This window comes from Pavona decussata, unplaced genomic scaffold (assembly GCF_977016875.1).
Source record: "Pavona decussata unplaced genomic scaffold, jaPavDecu1.1 SCAFFOLD_215, whole genome shotgun sequence".
Lineage (NCBI taxonomy): Eukaryota > Metazoa > Cnidaria > Anthozoa > Scleractinia > Agariciidae > Pavona > Pavona decussata.
Window position 1 is genome coordinate 1,167,508 of NW_028145620.1, and position 18,838 is coordinate 1,186,345.

At 39.2% G+C, this 18,838-nt stretch overlaps 1 protein-coding gene across 4 annotated transcripts in view; it reads right to left on the reverse strand.

Annotated features, from left to right (window-relative positions):
• The window catches only part of LOC146459902 (intermembrane lipid transfer protein VPS13A-like), a 101,854-nt gene that overhangs the window by 12,267 nt on the left and 70,749 nt on the right, over positions 1-18,838 (reverse strand). For all 4 annotated transcript variants that reach the window (XM_085088631.1, XM_085088633.1, XM_085088632.1 and 1 more), the window contains 21 exons: positions 18,615-18,723; positions 17,941-18,072; positions 16,978-17,064; positions 16,039-16,155; positions 15,514-15,612; positions 14,813-14,911; positions 14,138-14,242; positions 13,356-13,442; positions 12,895-12,963; positions 12,614-12,742; positions 11,827-11,960; positions 11,211-11,337; positions 10,163-10,282; positions 9,662-9,771; positions 8,816-8,972; positions 8,065-8,199; positions 7,176-7,257; positions 2,962-3,031; positions 1,652-1,757; positions 1,166-1,231; positions 42-98 (listed from right to left, as the gene is read on the reverse strand). In XM_085088631.1, coding sequence (XP_084944757.1) covers positions 42-98; positions 1,166-1,231; positions 1,652-1,757; positions 2,962-3,031; positions 7,176-7,257; positions 8,065-8,199; positions 8,816-8,972; positions 9,662-9,771; positions 10,163-10,282; positions 11,211-11,337; positions 11,827-11,960; positions 12,614-12,742; positions 12,895-12,963; positions 13,356-13,442; positions 14,138-14,242; positions 14,813-14,911; positions 15,514-15,612; positions 16,039-16,155; positions 16,978-17,064; positions 17,941-18,072; positions 18,615-18,723 — 2,197 coding nt within the window. The remainder of the gene's footprint in view (positions 1-41; positions 99-1,165; positions 1,232-1,651; positions 1,758-2,961; positions 3,032-7,175; positions 7,258-8,064; positions 8,200-8,815; positions 8,973-9,661; positions 9,772-10,162; positions 10,283-11,210; positions 11,338-11,826; positions 11,961-12,613; positions 12,743-12,894; positions 12,964-13,355; positions 13,443-14,137; positions 14,243-14,812; positions 14,912-15,513; positions 15,613-16,038; positions 16,156-16,977; positions 17,065-17,940; positions 18,073-18,614; positions 18,724-18,838) is intronic.

An 18,838-nucleotide genomic window follows, 5' to 3' on the forward strand; every position in this document is an offset into this window, starting at 1 on the left:
TAAGAAACTAAATTTGATTACAAAAACAAACAAAAACTGACCTTCAATGGCGACAAATGGAAGTAATCGAAGAAATTCCTTCCATCACTCAACGCAGCCTGAAACAAACGAAGTGGAATTCACAATGAGGCACTGGCGTAAAATCCGAGTATGATCTTACACAAGATGGAACACTTTGAGAAGGCCGAGCCAGGCCAGTCTCACTTAAAGCTGTCAGCAAACCATTAAAGCATAAAAACAGCATAATTATGTCTTATCTACAGCGATCTAAAACCATTTAATACCGAGGAAATTTGTTTTAAATTTGGAGCGAAGGCCGTTGGAAGACAAACACGAAGGTTTTAAACCAGAGATTTTGAAAAATATTGTTCACGAAACGCTCAAACCAGAAAGGTACTAGGACAAAGAGTCGCCTAATATCGATAACACAACCCATTCCTTTTTAGAGAAACTTCTTGTTTAAAAAGCTCAAATTCATACTTGCAGCAAAGTCTAGTTTAGCGTGTAATTTTGGAGTGGTCGTTCCTTCAGTTTCAGATATCTGAAACATGAAACATATATTAGTCGATCCAACATGACCAAGTTGTGACAAATACGAAAACAGACGCTCCAGATCTACTTTAAAAGGTATGTACTGGGTCTTCTTCTCAGCTTTTATCCAATAAAAGTCTAAGAAATCAGGGTCTATGAAGACAATTTCCAATAATTTGCTACACTGTAGCTCAATAAATACGTCTTTATTTTCGGCGCATCACTCCAGCGTAGGGGGGGGGGGGGGGTTAGGGGGTAGGAGGGAGATGAAGGGGGAGGAAATTGCCACACCAGGGGTCCATTCCACATTCAAGATTTTTTAGCATGAAAAATAAAGCTTTTTCACTACTCTCGAAGAAGAAGTTATAGGATGACCGATAATTGCGTGGATAGAAGTTAATTACAAAATACAAAACTTGAGAAGGTTGCTTTAGTTGCTTCCTTCTACTAAAGAACACCAGCACACATTATCTCGTTCCGTATTTGGCCTAACGAATATAAGTCGAGAAACACGTTGGCATTTGGGAGATTTCAACAGCTGTTTTCCCCATATTCACACGGAGAATGTACAGTACACTCCACAAAAACACGGAGAATGCACTCGTTTGTGAATATAGATCACAAATGTACCAACCTGTACAGCGAAAGCTTCTCCAAGCTTGTCATGGACCCGCTGTTTGTCCAGCAAATACTGACTGGCCTACGGAAACACACAATTTAATGACGTAGTTTAACAAGTGCGTACTATTTACTTGTTTCACTCTTCATTGGATGAAATTACAAAAGATATGAGCTATAAAAAAAAAACGCTGGATCGAACAGCGTGATCCTTCGAAAATAACAAGGAAGATAGTTTGCTTGGCAAAAACTGTATATATCCCCAATCCATAAGGTCCTTGCTTCGTAATATGTCGCAAATGATTTCTAAAATACTAGGTATGGTAGGATTATAATAGACACCAGAGCTAAAATGAACGACAGTACCTCGAGTGAACTCGACCTTCCAGGCGCGACAGGTATTTGAACCCGGCCTTTAATCGGGTTGCAGAGTTAAATACGGCAATATATATATACAATATATATACCACTAAGGCATTGTCGTGTACAGGCGTGTCTTTACCTCTTGGCTCCGATCAATGGTGTCTGAAGAGAAGAGTCCCATAAGCGCCATGAGGAAGCCCATGTCAACTTTCACATCCATCTCTTGAATAAGTACCTTAAAATACCTGGTATAGAAATAAATAAAAAAGAAGGAATTAGGCAGGAAAACGATGTTTGGTGGACTACCCAACGACAGGGATGGGTTTGAGATGTGAGTAGGAGATTATTGGAAAGATGAGGAGAAATTTTCCGATCTTAATAATGAACGAAGGAACTGCACAAGTGTATCTGTCGTCCCGGTTGTGATTGGGGTGCTTGGATCAGTGAAAAAAAAAAACATCTGAAAACGTGGGTTAGGAAGATAGGAACACCTAGAATCATAGCTCCACTTAAAAAAAATAGTGATTGTTGGGCACAGCAAAGATCACTGATCTTGCAAAGAACCCTAGACACCTAAAACTATGGGAGTAGCTTGATACTCTGGGGCAATGACACCACCTAAAGCAACTTGTGGTGTGAAACTTTATTTATAGGGAACGAAAGAAGTAACAAAGCAATGAACGAAACAACTCCGATCCATGTTGCAACTAAACGAATTGTTGATAAAAAACAATAAGATTCTCGACTGACTTGATGGTATTTGAAAGTAAGACCTCTGCAATAAAAGTGCAAGTGCTTTCTACTTGAGCTGTTCAGCCTTAGTGGAACAACTCCAAGTTAAATTCATACTCATGAATAATCACCCACGTGATAATTATACCCGAGTAAAATCCCATACATGAACTCTGGATGAACTAATGAACAAAACATGCATGATGCGCCATTTTGAGAGCTGCGTCTTTCGTGTCCATGAGACCTTAAGCGATGTGTGATAATGATAAGTGAAATAAGAGAAGGGGTTAAATGACCATGGTTGACAGTTTTGAGATACCGAATTACTGAAGCTGAAGCTGTTTAAAAATAAGGAAATTCCCAAGTAGAGTTCGGGTTTTGATTGTGTGATCTCCAAGAGGCCGGGTCAGTTTTTGTACACTTTATTACCAATTGAAACTGCTCAATTCGAGAGTCAACCTTTCACGAAATTTGATATTTAGCTCTAATTTTCAAATCTGTGTGTGGGTTCATCATAAACTGTGAACATTCTAATGACAGCTATTGCGCAGTACGTTCCAGGACAGTATGGTTCCAGTGGTGCTGTTTGGTTCCTAGTGTTTTGAGAATTTAAAAATTTGGAATTGCCTGTCTGGTTCGAGTTTGGCCACTTCCTAGAGTAAAGGTTTCAAGGGAGAAAGATCAGTTTTCAACCAAGAGAAATACCACTACACTTACTTGATCTCCTGCACGTGAGAATGCTCTTCCTGCTTAGTGACCAGACTCAACTCAATGTACGGCTTGGGTGCTGCAAGAGGAACAAAACCCAGTAAAGGACGGTGCCTACTTTTGTTACTGCGCATACGTTCTGCGCATCTCGAGATACTCGGGTTTCCTATAGGTTTCCTACAACACCTTTTGCCCTTCATTATCAGGAAATATATTTTCGTTAGTGTTAAAAATTAAATCATTAAAGCGAATGTGTAATCATTGTATGAAAATAGACAAACGTTTTAATTTTCGGTGTCGTCAATAAGGCGTTTTACATAGAGAAGGACGTTCATTAATGCGAATATCAGTTCAATTTAATGGAAATAACAGACTTTTAAGAGAATGAACAAACATTAAGACGCTTCTTAATGTTCTCTAACGAGGAAAAAAATTCATTACAACAGAGATACAGTCAGCGTAACAATCAAGCAAGTCTTAGCTCTATCCTTCAATCTACTCCCCGTTCAAACATCGTGGTATGTAAGTCTGCATAAACCTAAACCACGCTGCAGATTTTCTGGCAATTATCGTGTTCACGTCTCTCCGCTTCTCGCGGGGATCTTCAACGCCCTAACTATCCTTTCAAGATGCTCAATTGGGATACGGTTTCGACGAACTCTGTACTCCATTACTGCGAAACCAGTGTGCACATGTACAGCATCGTTTTTAAATTTAAGCATCCATACAAATCCATTGGGAAATTAGTCAGGAACCACGTAACTAAAAATTTTTTGTAGTTGAAATTTTATTCGCGCAATGGAACGTTAACCCTAGGTTAATGAATCTTCATTCGCACTAAAGAATGTTGTTTTCGATAAAACGCTATTCTAATTGGCCTTAATGAATCTTCTTTTCGATGCAAAACTCCTTAATGACTGTGCCACAAATTGAAATGTTTCATTTCCTAGTTAAACTGATTATACATTAATTTTATTGACCAATGTTTTCGCGCTAATGAAAATTTATTTCCTGATAATGAAGGGCAAAAGGTGTAATTCAGGGATATTTTTGCACGGTTTGAAACTATGCGAGGAAAGCAGTACTTAGCAAGTGCTCTTGGTATCCAAAAAGAAAGTCTGGGGTAACTATGCATTTTTCAGCGATAATAAAACTTCAATTTGGAAAAAAACAACGCCATACATTGCTTTGTATCTTTCTGTTTTTTTAGAACCATTGTTGCTATGCAACATTGCGTCGCGACAAGTTGCAAAAAAAATGTTGCCCGTATTACTTGGCCTTTACCATGAAGAATAACATAGTTGCATGCATGAAGGCACTCACAGATGACTGATCAGTATTCCCCACCGGTGGGAATGACCGCGGTTCATACGGCTTCATACCAAAGATGAAATCAGTACGTGAGACCTTATCCTCAGTGTTCCTCAGTGTGGCTTTAATGATAATTCAATAAATATTAATGGTAAGGTAAGGGGCATGGGTCTATTCCTTACATGACGTCACAAACTGCTTTGCATGCATTTTCACAAAGACTTAATACAGTGCAAATCAGTTTGTGACGTCAAGTAAGGAATAGACCCATGCCCCTTACTAGCTCGGTCATGGGACAGATGATGGCTAGATTTCGTAACTTTTACAGCCAATAAAAAGTCAAGATTTGGTTGAAAAAAAGGCCCAAAAAGGCTCAATGCGTTTCGAACAGGTGCAAAGATTTATTTAAGCGAAAAAAAATTTGGGGGTTATGGGCACTTTAACTGCCCACCTTCGAATAAGCGCCCACCCTGAAAGTCCAAAATGTTAATAAGCGCCTACCCTCATCTCCCTCCCAACAAAAAACCATTTCTGTACTAGCCCAGCTTAAAGTGAGAGGAGCGTCAGTTGCAATTGTGTTCCAAAATTGGTTTCAGATACGGTAGTCAATGTACTTTTATCTTTTTTATGGCTTATTCATGTTAGTTTTTGCACTTTGTTTGGTCTTGTTGAAGCGAAAAAGCAATTGTTATCCATTGTTTTGTTATTCTCTAAAAATGTCCTCGCTTGCTGAAAATGTTGGGAAAATAATAAGCGCCCACCCTCATGGGCATAAAATTAAATAAGCGCCCAGGGGCCCGTTTCTCGAAAGTCCCGGTAACTTATCGGGCCCGGTAAGTGGCCCGTTAAGTCCCCGATAAGTTTACGGGTGTTTCTCGAAACTCCCGTTATTTACGATCCCGGTAACTTTCCCGGTAACTTGCCCGGTAATTTACGGGAGGTCATGACCACCCGTAAACTTACCGGGAAATCGCAAATGTTGCGACACTAAACAAAATGGCGGCCGGAGGCGGACTTTTTTGTTTAGTTAGAAGACCTCGGTCTTGTCAAAGACGAATAATTCTGGCCGACATGGCTGACTGTGAAGTCATAGAAAGATTCAGGCTTTTGCGAGCGAGAATCGAGTGGCTCGTGAATGAACTTGGAGACGAATTGCGGAAAAATAAAGCGAGAAGCTGTCCGCTGGCTCCGGAAGCAAACGTGAATACAGGCGTAGTACTATTATTGTTGTTGTTGCTGTAAGTGTTGTTTTAGATGTTTGAAAAGTTCTTAGGGTGTTTGCATATGGGCGCTATATAAATTTGAAATTATTACTATTTTATTGTTATAAATTATCAACCAACGGCGGAAGAAAAAATAAATATTTTGTCATGTAAACACGGCTCACTCGCCGCACATTATTACTTCGAAATGGCTTCCTTTTTGGCATAAAATGGGTTCCTGTCATGCAAAACTAATCCTACCGTAGGCGATATTGTTTGCTTTCTTGTAATGTGCAGAATTTTCATAAGAAAGAGGAAGTTAGAAATCTGACATGCTGCACTGAGATAAATGTAAACATAACCATTGATATAAACAGAGCGATCGCGATGAGAGTCGAATTGTGCGCCGTCCTCGAAATACACAAATGCAGTGTTTGCTGCATTAGCTAGAGGGATAAAGAATAAGAAGCTTTACACACGATAGATAAACGAGAATAAAGAACTTACAAATCTTTCCACTTTTCGCAAAATAGTTTCAGTCGATTTCAATTGATCGAGCCTTGTTGTATGATACAAAAGCCGATTTCGGATCGGTGAAAATAGTGCTTGATGTCTGCCGGAGAAGACGATCAAACCACGCCAGTTGAACTATAGCTATTCAATTTTAAAACTTGTATAAGATCCTTCCTTATTCCCAATATTCTCTATACTAAGGCTGCTAAAAGTAAATTTGTATCAGTACGAACTGTTGAAATAGGCGTTGATATAGGACATCACGCAGACACTGTTTCCCCGGCGATCGCCAAAGCTTGCTTACCTTCATCTCTTCTACAACTTTGAAGGAATTACATACTGATCCTGACTATTAGTTTGATGCTCACAACAAGAATTCATGATGATAACATTCATAATCTTTTTCAGGTTCTATTTCGCATCAGGGAGTTTCCTGAAAGTAATTGCCTATACCATGCATGATGCAAAATAGTGATCTCTCTTGGTTGCTCCCCTTTGATAAAACGAAAAAGGTTAAACTTAGAACGTATTGTATTTTCCTCCAAAAAGCACGAAGACAATCCTGTCTCATCCATAACCGTGCTTTTGTCAAATGAATCGAATGGATTGGTGTAGTCCTAAGTCGTTCTCCTTCTCTTGCGAACGAGCGTGAAGCGCGCAAGAGCCTGGCAATGGCTTCTATTTTACCGGGCCCGGAAATTACCGGGAAAGTTTACGGGTGCTTCGAGAAACGCATTATCGGGCCCGGTAAAGTTTCCCGATAACGGCCCCGATAAGTTTACGGGCCCGGAAGTTACCGGGACTTTCGAGAAACGGGCCCCAGGGCGGTTAATCGAATAAATACGGTAATATAAACTTTTACTCTTGTGATGTAATTTACAAACTGGGCCTAGCTTCACATGCAAACACAAGAAAGAACTCAATACGAGTTCAAAAACAATTTAAAAACCATCGTTAAAGATTTCCAACGTTTATCGAACTCATTTTCTGCATGAACATGTTAGTAATATCAAGTGCCCAGAAATCGTTAGCTACAAGAGTTAATACTTTATTAAAATTAAAATTCAAGTACATTAACCGCTAAAGGTCACACTAATCCGTAAACCATACAATCCATTATGGCGAGCTAAATGTTGGTCGGTACATAGTTACCGGAACAGACCTAAGTTAAACAGTACCAAGAATTAAAAAACTTACCATTTTCAGCTGCAAGAGACCTAGGAGGAGGAATTGGGAAGAGAACCGTTTGGAAAGTGGCATTTGGTACCTGGCTGTCAATCTGTGAAGGCACAAACGAAATTACCACTATTCATTATTCAGCAAGTTTTTAATGTTTCGTCAAAAATGTTTCTGCAGGTTTCTCAAGGAAGTTTATTGTTAATACTTGCTTTGTCACATTAATCCACAGACATCAACTCTCAAAAATATAAGTACAAATTTTGTAAGTGACCGGGAAACCTGAACTAGAAGTCGGTAACGTATGACGTCCAGGCTTCCCCTGGATTAAAATATGACAATACAGTTTGTGCGGGTGGGAAGTTTACACTGTATTTGGCTTTGGGCGTTTATCGTCAGAGGGTTAGCTCGGACCAAAGGCCCACAAAGTGGTGGCTTATAAAACACATTTTCCGCAGCGTAAACAAACCTGGAGTACTACTAACTCGATGGTATGTTAGTCCATTATAGCCAGACAGGACACCCAACATAAAGTGACTAGGAGTATTACATGTACTACTCCCCCTGGATGGGATGTTAGTCCATCACAGGATACCCAGTGTGAACTGACTTGGAATGTTACAACTCCCCCTGGATTTGATTCTCACGGCTTTTCCATTACAGGACACTCAGCATAGGTATGTGAATATTACCAATGCCCCCAGCATATAGCAACGTGGAACTGTATTAGTAGTCCATGGTTGGCCGCACGTGGTATCATTTGATTACAAGTAATTTTGTTTGAATATTCGATGTGAAGGTTGATTTTTCGTTGACTTTTTTTATGAACTCTGACTTTTCGTCACAAATTAGACTGGGTCACTGAAAGAGGTTATCATCTTTCCAACTACATTCGTATTCTTTCTCTCACCTGAACTGAGTTAATCTTGGTACCTAATGTTAGTTTGTTTGGTGACGCCATGTATTCTAGATATACACCTGGCGAAAACGATCTTCTTATTGGATTACGAGTAGGCCGCACAGCTTCCATCAGTTGAAAATCAACCTGAAATAATTATTTTAAAAAAAATGCGTAAAGAAAGGAGTTCGAGATAAGAACAAATTTTTCCAAAGGAGTTATCACAAGAATTTTACCTTGTTGTCACAACGTATCTAAAATGATGATTAAGTATCCTCACTCTTACACGAAGAGCTTCAGAGGACCAAAACAAAATTTTCAAACAAAAACGTCGATGGGAAATAAAACCTATGAATATTACTTGCATTTTTTTTTTTGAAGAAAAACAGGGCAGTTTCTTAAAGATTGCCCAACTTTGACCAATATTATTGAACGTTGAATTTACCCTACTAAAAGGGTTTCGTTTAAGAAAATAATTTCCTGGATAATTATCTCCAGCTTAACCCAGATGACTATTACAAACTATGATTTGAACCTTTACTTTCCTGTACGATACGTAATTTAAAAACACTCTCTTGTCCATGTAAGCACAATCCCGCTGACTGAAAAACAAACCTTGTTCCAGCTAGGTAGCCAGGAACAAACTGCAGTACAACAGCATTTAAGGGCAACAAGGTTTTTCGAGTTAAACAGCGAGAGCTTCAAGGCAGTTGGTGTTCGATATAGGGGAAGTGTAAAATGTAACAGAAACACTAATGATTACCTCAATGTCGTCAGTTTTGTAGATGTAGTTAGGCGTGGCTCCCACAGACAGATCTTGCTGTATTTTTGTCCAAGCAGCCTCCAGTTCATCACAGAGTCGTACCTTCATGGCCTTCCACCTTCCTTTCTTCCTCTGCTCCTCCCAAATAACATCACTCCTAGAAATAAGGCAACATAAACACTAAATCAGCTGAGGCTCTACAGTGTCCACGTTCAACATTGTCTCACATTTCGCTTTGCGCTCGATGTAGTAAGAACGCACTCCTTATTGCGTTTGGAGTCGAGAATGTGTGGGACAATGAATGAATGGATCCTTGGACGCGTATCTGGCACCCACCGCAGATTTTGTAGGGGCGGATGACATCATCACCAACTTGGCAAAGGAGAGAGAGCCTGGAATCGAGATCATCGAACGCACTGCCTAACCTTTGATTATTACTACTAATAAATAGGGACAACAAACGGCAGCACGTGATAGTTAAGTTCAATAGTTTTCATTTGGATGGTTACCATTTGTAGTGTTTTACCGACAGACTGAAATGTTAGAAGAATAACATGAACTGGACCAAACTTTGTCTCTGGGAGACTAGACATGATAAAAGCTCAAAACCCACAGCTTGCTCGCTAAAATCCTGTTTGCCAACACAACGTACATTACCGGTGCTTTTTTAACTGATTGTCTAAATACTCTGTAACTTTTAAAACCCAAGAGGCCCGCGAAGTTTGCGCTCATTGCCCTCACATTTGCTATGTAACTGCGCCATGAAACTCAGCTGTCTTAATAAGAAAATTCGGTATGGTCACTCAATATTGTTAAAGACAAACAACAAAGGCGCAAACGTCTTACGGTCTGATTCCAATGTAGGCGACTTCGATGCTCTTCTCATCGTTAACAAGTGATAGACCAACACTCTGAAGCCCTAATGTGATACGCTGGGAAGTCCGTTCTTTTTGTTCCTTAGAAAAGAGAAGCAAATTTGAGTGTCAAATTGTAAAACAAAACCTGGGCCGCCTTCCATTTGATACTCAAAATGTTTACTGTAGAACATTTTCACTATAGCGTCATTTGACTAAAACTACCAGAATCCTTCAGTTGTTTGTTTTCTCGTGCTAATTACAGCTATTGTTCTTTGCTCTCTATCGCGATTATAAAATTTGAATTTGAAAAGGAAAACGAAATGAATTCTTGTAGTCAAAAGACTCCGTCATGAAAATGCCCTATTCCGGAAAATTTCCGTGCCAAAGGGAAAAGCTTCGTTCCATCCAGGGGAAGATCCTTGTTTTCAGTTGACTTTTAATTGAGTCCTTGCCAACCTCTCTGACAGGAATGGATTGGAGAATTGCTTACCACTTGAGCTCTGTAAGCCAGTGTAAAGTCATCAATAATCAACAAAACCCGCTGCAGCCCGTCAAGGAATGCCGCCCAGTAGAGCTTCTTGCCATCATGTTCGAAGTCGTTGTAACCCGCCTACAAGCAAACATGAAAAGCATACTGGAACTGCTCGATTGTTGGCCTTATCCTCTAAACTTTTTCTTCTACAAGACGGATGAGAAATCATGTATTCACGTTTTACTTACATCACGTTCGTTTGGGAATAACAGTGAAAAAGAATCAGCAGTTTCATGTCATGATGACAGGAGACAACAAAGAGATTTAGTTAGAATCGCTTTTACTGCAAACGCCAAATGTGAGATTCGCGTTTTTGTTTTCTTGAAATACTAGTGCACAGATAAGAATAGTGCAAAAATAATTCTGACCTTTGATGCTAACGCAAAACTACTCAATTTTACTGAGAAACTGATAACAGTGAGCGGCAAATATAGGGTAAACATGGCCACGTGGTAATTTCTGCCGTTTGCCGTTTGCCGTATGCGTATATGCGTGTATGTATAATTATGTATATTCTACTTATTTAATTTTCTCTCATCTAGTTTCTTAAAAGAATGAATGCGTGTACTTATCTACTTACTTATATTTATATTTACTAATTTATTCTAATTTTATTCACGTTTGTAATAATATTATTATTAAGTTACACAGCCCGCCTCGAATAGCTCTGCTATATGCGGGCTGTGTATTCCTGTAAAACATATAAGTATATTAAATAAAGTTGTTGTTGTTAACTGTTGTAATTCTAATTCTTTTTTGTTATAAGGACCTTACAAGCTTTGAGACAAAACTACAAGTTTGGAGGCCCTATGGATGGCCAAAGTTTAAGGAAACTCGTGTCTGTCAAATCAACTAACGCGTTAAACCTCGTGGAAAAGAATTCCTCCACATTAAACAACTTAGACCATGCGATGTTGATCAACGGATTTATATAAACACAGAAATGAATCGTATAGTTTGTTCAGCACTGTAGTAAGGCTGCACGCTGATCTAACAAGCTACACACCTTTGACAAGTCCGTTTTGATCGTCTCTTCAGATCCTTTTATAAACCAAACGAACTCTCTAGTGGTCGAAGGCTCATCCCACGTGAACAACACACACTGATTAGGATGCAAACAATGTTCCTTGCATCTAAACAAAACATACGTGACAGTTAGAATAAACGTCATAGTCGAAGTTCTCCATTACTTTTTAACAACTACGTTATTGCATTTGAAATTTGAAATGCTCCCCTGTGCTTTAACTTTCAATAAATAAACCGTCTGATTACCTAACAGTGTTTGCATGATTTACGACATTCGTTTCGATACCAATTACTTGCAAAAATGCAGTTTTCACTCGTGGAAATTAAAAGACAAACTGTACCTTTCCCTGTGACAAAGAGGGCAGAGTTTCCTTGACAACTCAGGCCCTCCAACCATGTGAAAACGCTCACATTTTCAGTAACAAAAAGGAAACCATAGTTGATCAAAAATAAGTTAATTTGCCGTTGCTGTTAACGGTTGAGAGCACGTTTTCTTTGACAAGTCTTCCTGTTGAAAGCATTACAATTTTGCCCATCAGAACTCTCAACGTATAAGTGCCAATATGGTAGCCAAGGCAAAGAGAATGCTAGTTTACCCTTCTTGTTTGTAGCAGATATCCAGCTTAGTGCGGTTCTCCAGTCTGACTGGCGCTGCTCCACTGTAATATGGAGTGACTGTGATGATAGCAGCGGAATCTTTAGTCAGCATCTCAGCACACACTGCTCCAAACTAACAAAACAAGCACATTTATGCCAGTTCATAATACACTCTTAAGACACATAAGCTTGTACATGATGCTTTCTCGAACCCTGATGTAACACATACAGCAAGATAATTTCCCTTTAATTGAAAATGTTCACAAAGTGTTAATGTATGATTACAAAAATACTGTAAGAATAATTGAACAGTGACCGCATTTGAAGCGTTAATGAAGGGTTACCCTGGTAAGTGTTTGGTGAGGTTCTCCACTTCAGTGGAAGCAGAGAGAGTGGAGTGGTCTATATGTAGAACGAAAAGGGCACGTGGGCAACAGTCGGCCCGAAGGTCCTAAGGCCAACTGCTTATTGTAGCAAGAAGCAACTGGGAGTATTACTACTCTCCCCTTGATGAGACACTTGTCCGTCACAAGGTCATCCCCAGGATTTTGCTGTGTTTTCCAACTGTTCGCCGGTACTGAGGTATACACCTGGAAATTCGTTTTGCACCCAAGGAACATGACATTCAAAGAGCCCTGGCTCGAACCACCGACCATACTATTGAAAGGAAGATGCGTTTTCCACTAAGCCAATACAGCTCCAAAGAACAAACCAAACTCCAATTTTAAGTTCTTATCGCTTTAGGATACCAAATGTCACAAAACTGAGTCTGTTTTTATCACTTACCTTGCCGTTCATTTTGAGCACCACTGTCACATCAGGTTCAAAGTTAAAACGCGGAGACACTTCACTACTGTCACCAACTCTGATGGCCAGATTTTTGGAGGGACATGAAACTGGCCAGAACGGTATACACTGTTGATGGCAACGAAGAATTTAATAAAGTATAATACTCAAACAGTTCTGTACAGGCCAGAAAGACTGAACTTTCATAGAAATAATGAAATGTCGTGGAAATCTGAAGACGTCACGGTAAATTTAAAACTTAGTTAGAATGTGCACTTTACCTGTCCAGGTTGTACTAATACCCAGGACGACGCTGTCTCGTCCGGTGAGTCTGTCAGTAACACTGGATACTGTAAAAAAGACCAAACAGAATGGTCAGTTCTCTGCAGCTAATGGTTAACAATGGACAACAGAAATACCTTCTGACGAAATATGCACCTTCTGGCACAAGCACAAGTAACAGAGAACCACTAGGTAATTTGATACCCTATTATCCACATAAGTTTCTAACCACATGTTGACTCTACATAAGACCACAATTTGCAAACCAACGTCAGATAAAGGACACTGCAAATGTGGAGCATGTTAATGTTATAAGTAAAAAACGTATTCGGCTCGTCATGTTCACGGAACTATAAGGAAAAAAATGTACGTTACCGAGTGAAGGAGTAAACTTGATCAAATCGCTAGACATAATTCTTACAACATTGTACCATACCTACCGAATTAAAACAAATCTTACCTCTGTGGCATTGTTTATCAAGTGAAATGGCGTAAACTCCACAATCTTGGTTAAGCTGAAGTAGGATAGTGTGGTCTGCATACCAAGCTAATAACGATCAGAAAATTATTGAATTATTGGTTAAGCAGAACACTTTACTTACTTAAGTGGTGTAGCTAAAGGATCACAGCTAAGCACCTGACAAAACATCTGTGAGACCAGCATTAGTGAATGCTTTTTTTTTCTCGAAAATATAGAGCGGTTTCCAATTTAGCGTAGAAAGTAATTTGCATTTGTTTTGGTTTGCTATAGTGCGCTCTGTGATTGGTTAGTAAAACGCCTGCCTCTTTCTCAACCAATGACAAGGAAAACCAAAAGCAACCATAACTTGTTCACACGCGTTTTCCCGCGCTTGGCGCCGGTAACTTGTATTGGCTTCGAATTCTGATTGGCTCATTGCGCTGTTTACGTTTGCTCTGATTGGACAGAGTAATTACTTTGATTTTAGTTTTCAACACTTGATTGAAAAACGCTCTATTGAAGTTGATTGAATTGGTGGCGATCAACCCCTTTAACTTTACGACAGATACAAGACCGCATTCTATGGAGTGTAATAGTCTGCCTATTTTCATTAACTAAAAACCAGTCTTTTTATATCCTCAAAATCCCAATTGGTTTACCGATTCCACAAATCCTAAAAATGAGTGGTACTTGATTGTAGTCTTCAGCTATAATTGTAGAAAGTTTATCGCCTTTTGACCAAACACAAGAGCATCCTCACTTATTTTAATTACATGCGTTACCTCATGCAACTTTCCATCTTTCTTGACCTTAAGCAATCCTCCACTGCCTGCTGCATCCAGAGAAAACTTGTCGGACCATTCACCAGCTGCCAGACGAACACGGGCCTAATAAAAAGGAACGTTAAGTCATGTTCTATTGGGACTAAACACTTCAAATTCAACCCCATTGTAGAATTTTGGTGTCTAAGAAGAAAACTCTTCCGACCGCGTTTGGTTGAAACTATCAATTAATATTGAAATGCGTATGTGTCAACTACAGATTAGTACCAGTCACCAACTACACGCTTATCGATCCATGAAGGCAGAAAATCGAAAAAACAAAAAAAAAAAAAAAAAAAAAAAGAAAAAGAAAAAGAAAAAAGAAAAGAAAGAAAGAAATCGCCTTCAACCACTCATCTTGAATACGCTGAATTTCCTGAACTGATGTGGTGTCTATCAAAGTGCAACACCTTTCTGTCTTGTGCTTAAAACAGCCGATTAGTAGTTGACCGAATCAATCGTCAATGTCAGCTAAGTCAACAGAGCGGGGGAAAACGTACCACTCTTAACAACTTCACAGAAACGGGATTGACCACCCTTTAATTGAATCTAACACCCAGGCACACAGACCTATAGCTGTGGCGATGTGGCGAACAATACGTTATCTCAAAGTATTGTATATGAAAGCTGACTCACTGTGTTTTTCGCGAAGAGGCTTCCTTTCCCACGGTAGGAGAACATCACAGGCTCAGTCAACGACGTTGGATGAGGAATGACAGTGTCATCATCAGAGGCCTGTAATGACAAATAACACGATGTTATAGCTTTCTCATCATGGAACATTCTCCAACCACGTTTCTAAAATATCCAACTAATTCAATCTAAGGTTTGTTTGGGCATGGTGTCCAAGCAGAAGCAGAACTCAAAATCCGTCCTGCAAAAATTATTAACTGGTTGCTATTGCCACAGAAAGTATACAAAATACGAATCCACACTTCCAGATTCTTAAAAAACCAAGATGACGGATGTCCGGACAAATTGGAGTATGTCCTATGAAAATAAAGATTTGAAAGTACACATGTCCTGCTAAGTAGCAGAAATTATTTCCATGCCCTGTGTAATCTGAATTACCATTTCATAAACCTTTTTATTCAAGTAATCTGAATCAAATTCATCACAGGTCAGGATAGTTGTCACTGGCCATACCACGAGAGATCTTGGGAGCGAGAAGGTTGTATTGCATGATGAAAAGCATAGCAATCTACAGCAAGCAATAGTTGGGTGAGATGATTATAATATAATAAACGGCACTTGTATTCATTTCCAGTGCCAACTATCAAGCGTGAAGCAATTCACGCCAACAGCATTAGTGCAAACAGAGTTCTATAAACACGTACCATGTACTCAAGATAAATGTCAGTCTTGTTCACCATCCAGTAAGGACTGTACAAAGTGACGTTCACTGTGCCTTCAAAGGTGACAAAAAGTCCCAGCTCCTGTAGCAGAAATAAATCACTGTTACATGAAGTTAAAGATGGTATACTAATGGGTAAATGAAACAAAACATGGATCAGCAATGTCACATTCCTTCTACCTGACTTTGTGTCACACCATTTCCATTTCAAAGTTTTTTTGTGGTTTTTGACAACTTTCTGACTACTTCCCTCCCAAGTAGCCATTCAGTCAAATAGCCTTCGCCAGTTCTTGAATCCCATTGGCCAGTTGAATTGGACGCCATTAGAACGGTGTCAAAAAATGTCAAAAAGTTGTCAAAAGCTAATCAAACACTTTCTCAAGTGGGCCAAGGTATGACACACAGCACGATAGAGACTGAAATACAGAAACCAAATAGACATATCAGGGAGGTGTGCAATTTATAGAGGTTTTATGCTGTAGAGGAAGATGCAGAGTTTCCACATTACCAGGAATTTTCCATATGCTGCCTCCTGAGTGGACTGTAAAGTGAATGTCGTGAGTTCATCCATCCCTTTCCAAAGTTCAATTTGTCCTTTCCACATGCTCCGTTGATAGTTGTCAAGCTGAAAAAGCAAAAAGGTAAACCTCCACTTCACTTTACAAAAAGATTATTTTCTAGATGTTTACTGAAGGCCAGTCAAAGTAAATGTTGAGTAATACAATGAAATGCACTTAAAAACAACTTCACATGTGACCTACAAAACGTTGGCAAAACAGTCCTAAGAAAGCACATGTTTTTGATAATACCTTACGTGAAAAATATCGAGAGTACATAAACATTACCACCTTAATTGAAAATACACCTGTTTATTTTCAAATTAATTAAAGGCCAATCCTTTTGGATACTACCTTTTCCTCTATACTACTCATATGTCCGCAATTTTAATGACGAGTTTATACCATACTTGTTGCCTTCGATATACCTTCACGTTCTCACACTTTTGGGAATGTCAAATTTATCTTGCTTTACGCAGCTTACGTAAGAGATACAGAAAACAAAGAAGCCTGAAAGTCCTTATCAGTGTGCACGCATTTCCGTCCCAAAATAGTGGGCCTTTTGTTACACCCCCACTATACTTCTAACGTGTTCAGTGCTAAATGTTTAGTTGAAACCTCTCTATATAAAAAAAACACCAAAAGGTAGATTTATACTCTATGCTCCTTCACAATATCCAAACTTAAACCCATCCCATATCAGATGCAAACAACTTAAAATAGCCGACATTCATGTATTCCTTTCCTGGAGAAATGGATGGTTCTATCCCCACCATACTACTGATGTGCTCATTCTTCAATAAAAAAAAGACATTAAACTTTTACTACTGGTTAAACAGTTCATAAATGAGCACTGTAACACAAAGGCAACTGTGGTCAGTTTTGATTACCTGGACATGAAGAATTACTTTGCCATCGAGTCTGACAGAAAACAAAGGCCATCTGTCACCACCCTTGAGTTCAACCAGAGGCAGGCCCTATAAGCGACGTAATAAAACACTGAAACAAACTAACCATGTAGTACAAAAGGGAGAGGAGAAAAGTAAAACAGAAGAGATACTACAGTGCATGGTCTGAAGCCAGGAGTCTCATCAGTCCATCTAGTACGACTGTTTACGTGGTATTCTTAATACCACTGATCAAATTATTGGCAATATGATCAGAATGTATCTTCGAACTGTTCGAAGTCAAGTGAAAAGTGTTACGTCAGCAGATGATATTTACTGTATGTCTTTGGTTATTGACTTCATTGACCAATTAGGGCCTGGTATCTGTTTCTCAAAAGTCCAGGTAACTTACCAGGCCCGATAAGTGACAAATGTTTCTTAACAGAAGTCAATTTTTGTTAGCTTTGAATACTAAATTTCAAAATCTTTTAATTTTATGAAAACATTGGCTTAAGTACCATGTTTGTAATCACTGTGTAAGCGGCGAAAAAAGCATTTAAAAATATACTTCTAGGGCCCGATAAGTTACCGGGACTTTCGAGAAACGGCCCCCTGGTGTGTGTTTCTCAAAGCTCCCGAAGAGCTTTGGGGCCCGAAAAGTAATATTCTTATCCCTTTTCTACTGATTGCTGGTTGTTAAGCGTCAAAACTGTAACAGAATGTGTTTCTTAATCTTGGCAAACTTAAAATGTTTATACTTTCAAAATTAGTGCACGTGAAAAAGTTGTTCGGCAGTTTGAGAAACGCATGTCGAATGTCATCGGCTGTCAGGATTCAAAACAGTGAGATACAAAACAAATTCAACTTGCCCACTCACAGTAGCTCCCAACTCCATTTGGCCAGGATTTTAGAGCTCGGTGTCTTTTTTCCAAAAGAACTCCGAAAAGAAAAGTTAACTGTACTCACCTGTGTTGCATAGCGAATGTTGTATGGTAGATAATTGTGTAAAATAGCTGGTGGGTAGACATGGAGGATGTAATTGGGAGCTTGTTCCAAGGACCCGTTTACTGAAGCATAGGAAACTTCCTCACATGTAATCTGTAAAGAGTTGTCAGGGAAAACGAACATTCAACATTTGCAGAATTTCCATCTGCATTTCCACTGCTGTGCTCCAACTGGGACACAACATTTTCATAACTGAAACAAATATTTTTTTATACACCAAGAAAACGAATTACGCGTGGTATAAGGACGTAAATTTCTTCCCATCTGATAATCATAATAAACATTATTAAAAACAAAGACAGGGTTAGATAAATAAAAAGACCATGCACGTTTTGTATACACTACAAATAACACAAGAACTGACAAAGAATATGCATTTGTGGCACCAAATACTGAGCAATATGGCCAGAAGTACACGCTAACGTGATGCGTAATCATTTGACAAACATCTCAAATTCTCCCCAAGCCTTAATTCATCCCCTGAACAAAAATACATCTTTCAAAAAAGAAGTCATAAGTAAGTGAAGATCAACTCTGTATAACATGAAGCACTGAAATTAAAAATAAAATAAAAAAACGTGCATATCGGGACGTAAGTGAGTCAACAGCAGCTTGTACATGTACGCATAACGTACCTCCATTTGGAAGGGTGGTCCATCTCCAGCTGGTGGAGGACACTGAATCGATAAATGGCCTTCAGATGCTAGCCTGTTCCACAGTAGGGGAGTGGAACTCTCACCATACCTGACCACATAATAATATTACATTAATCAGTACAGTAATCAGTTGGGACGAAAGGTACCTTGCAGTCTAAGCCTGTTCCTTTGAAATGAAGCATGAGTTTTCACCTATCAGAAAT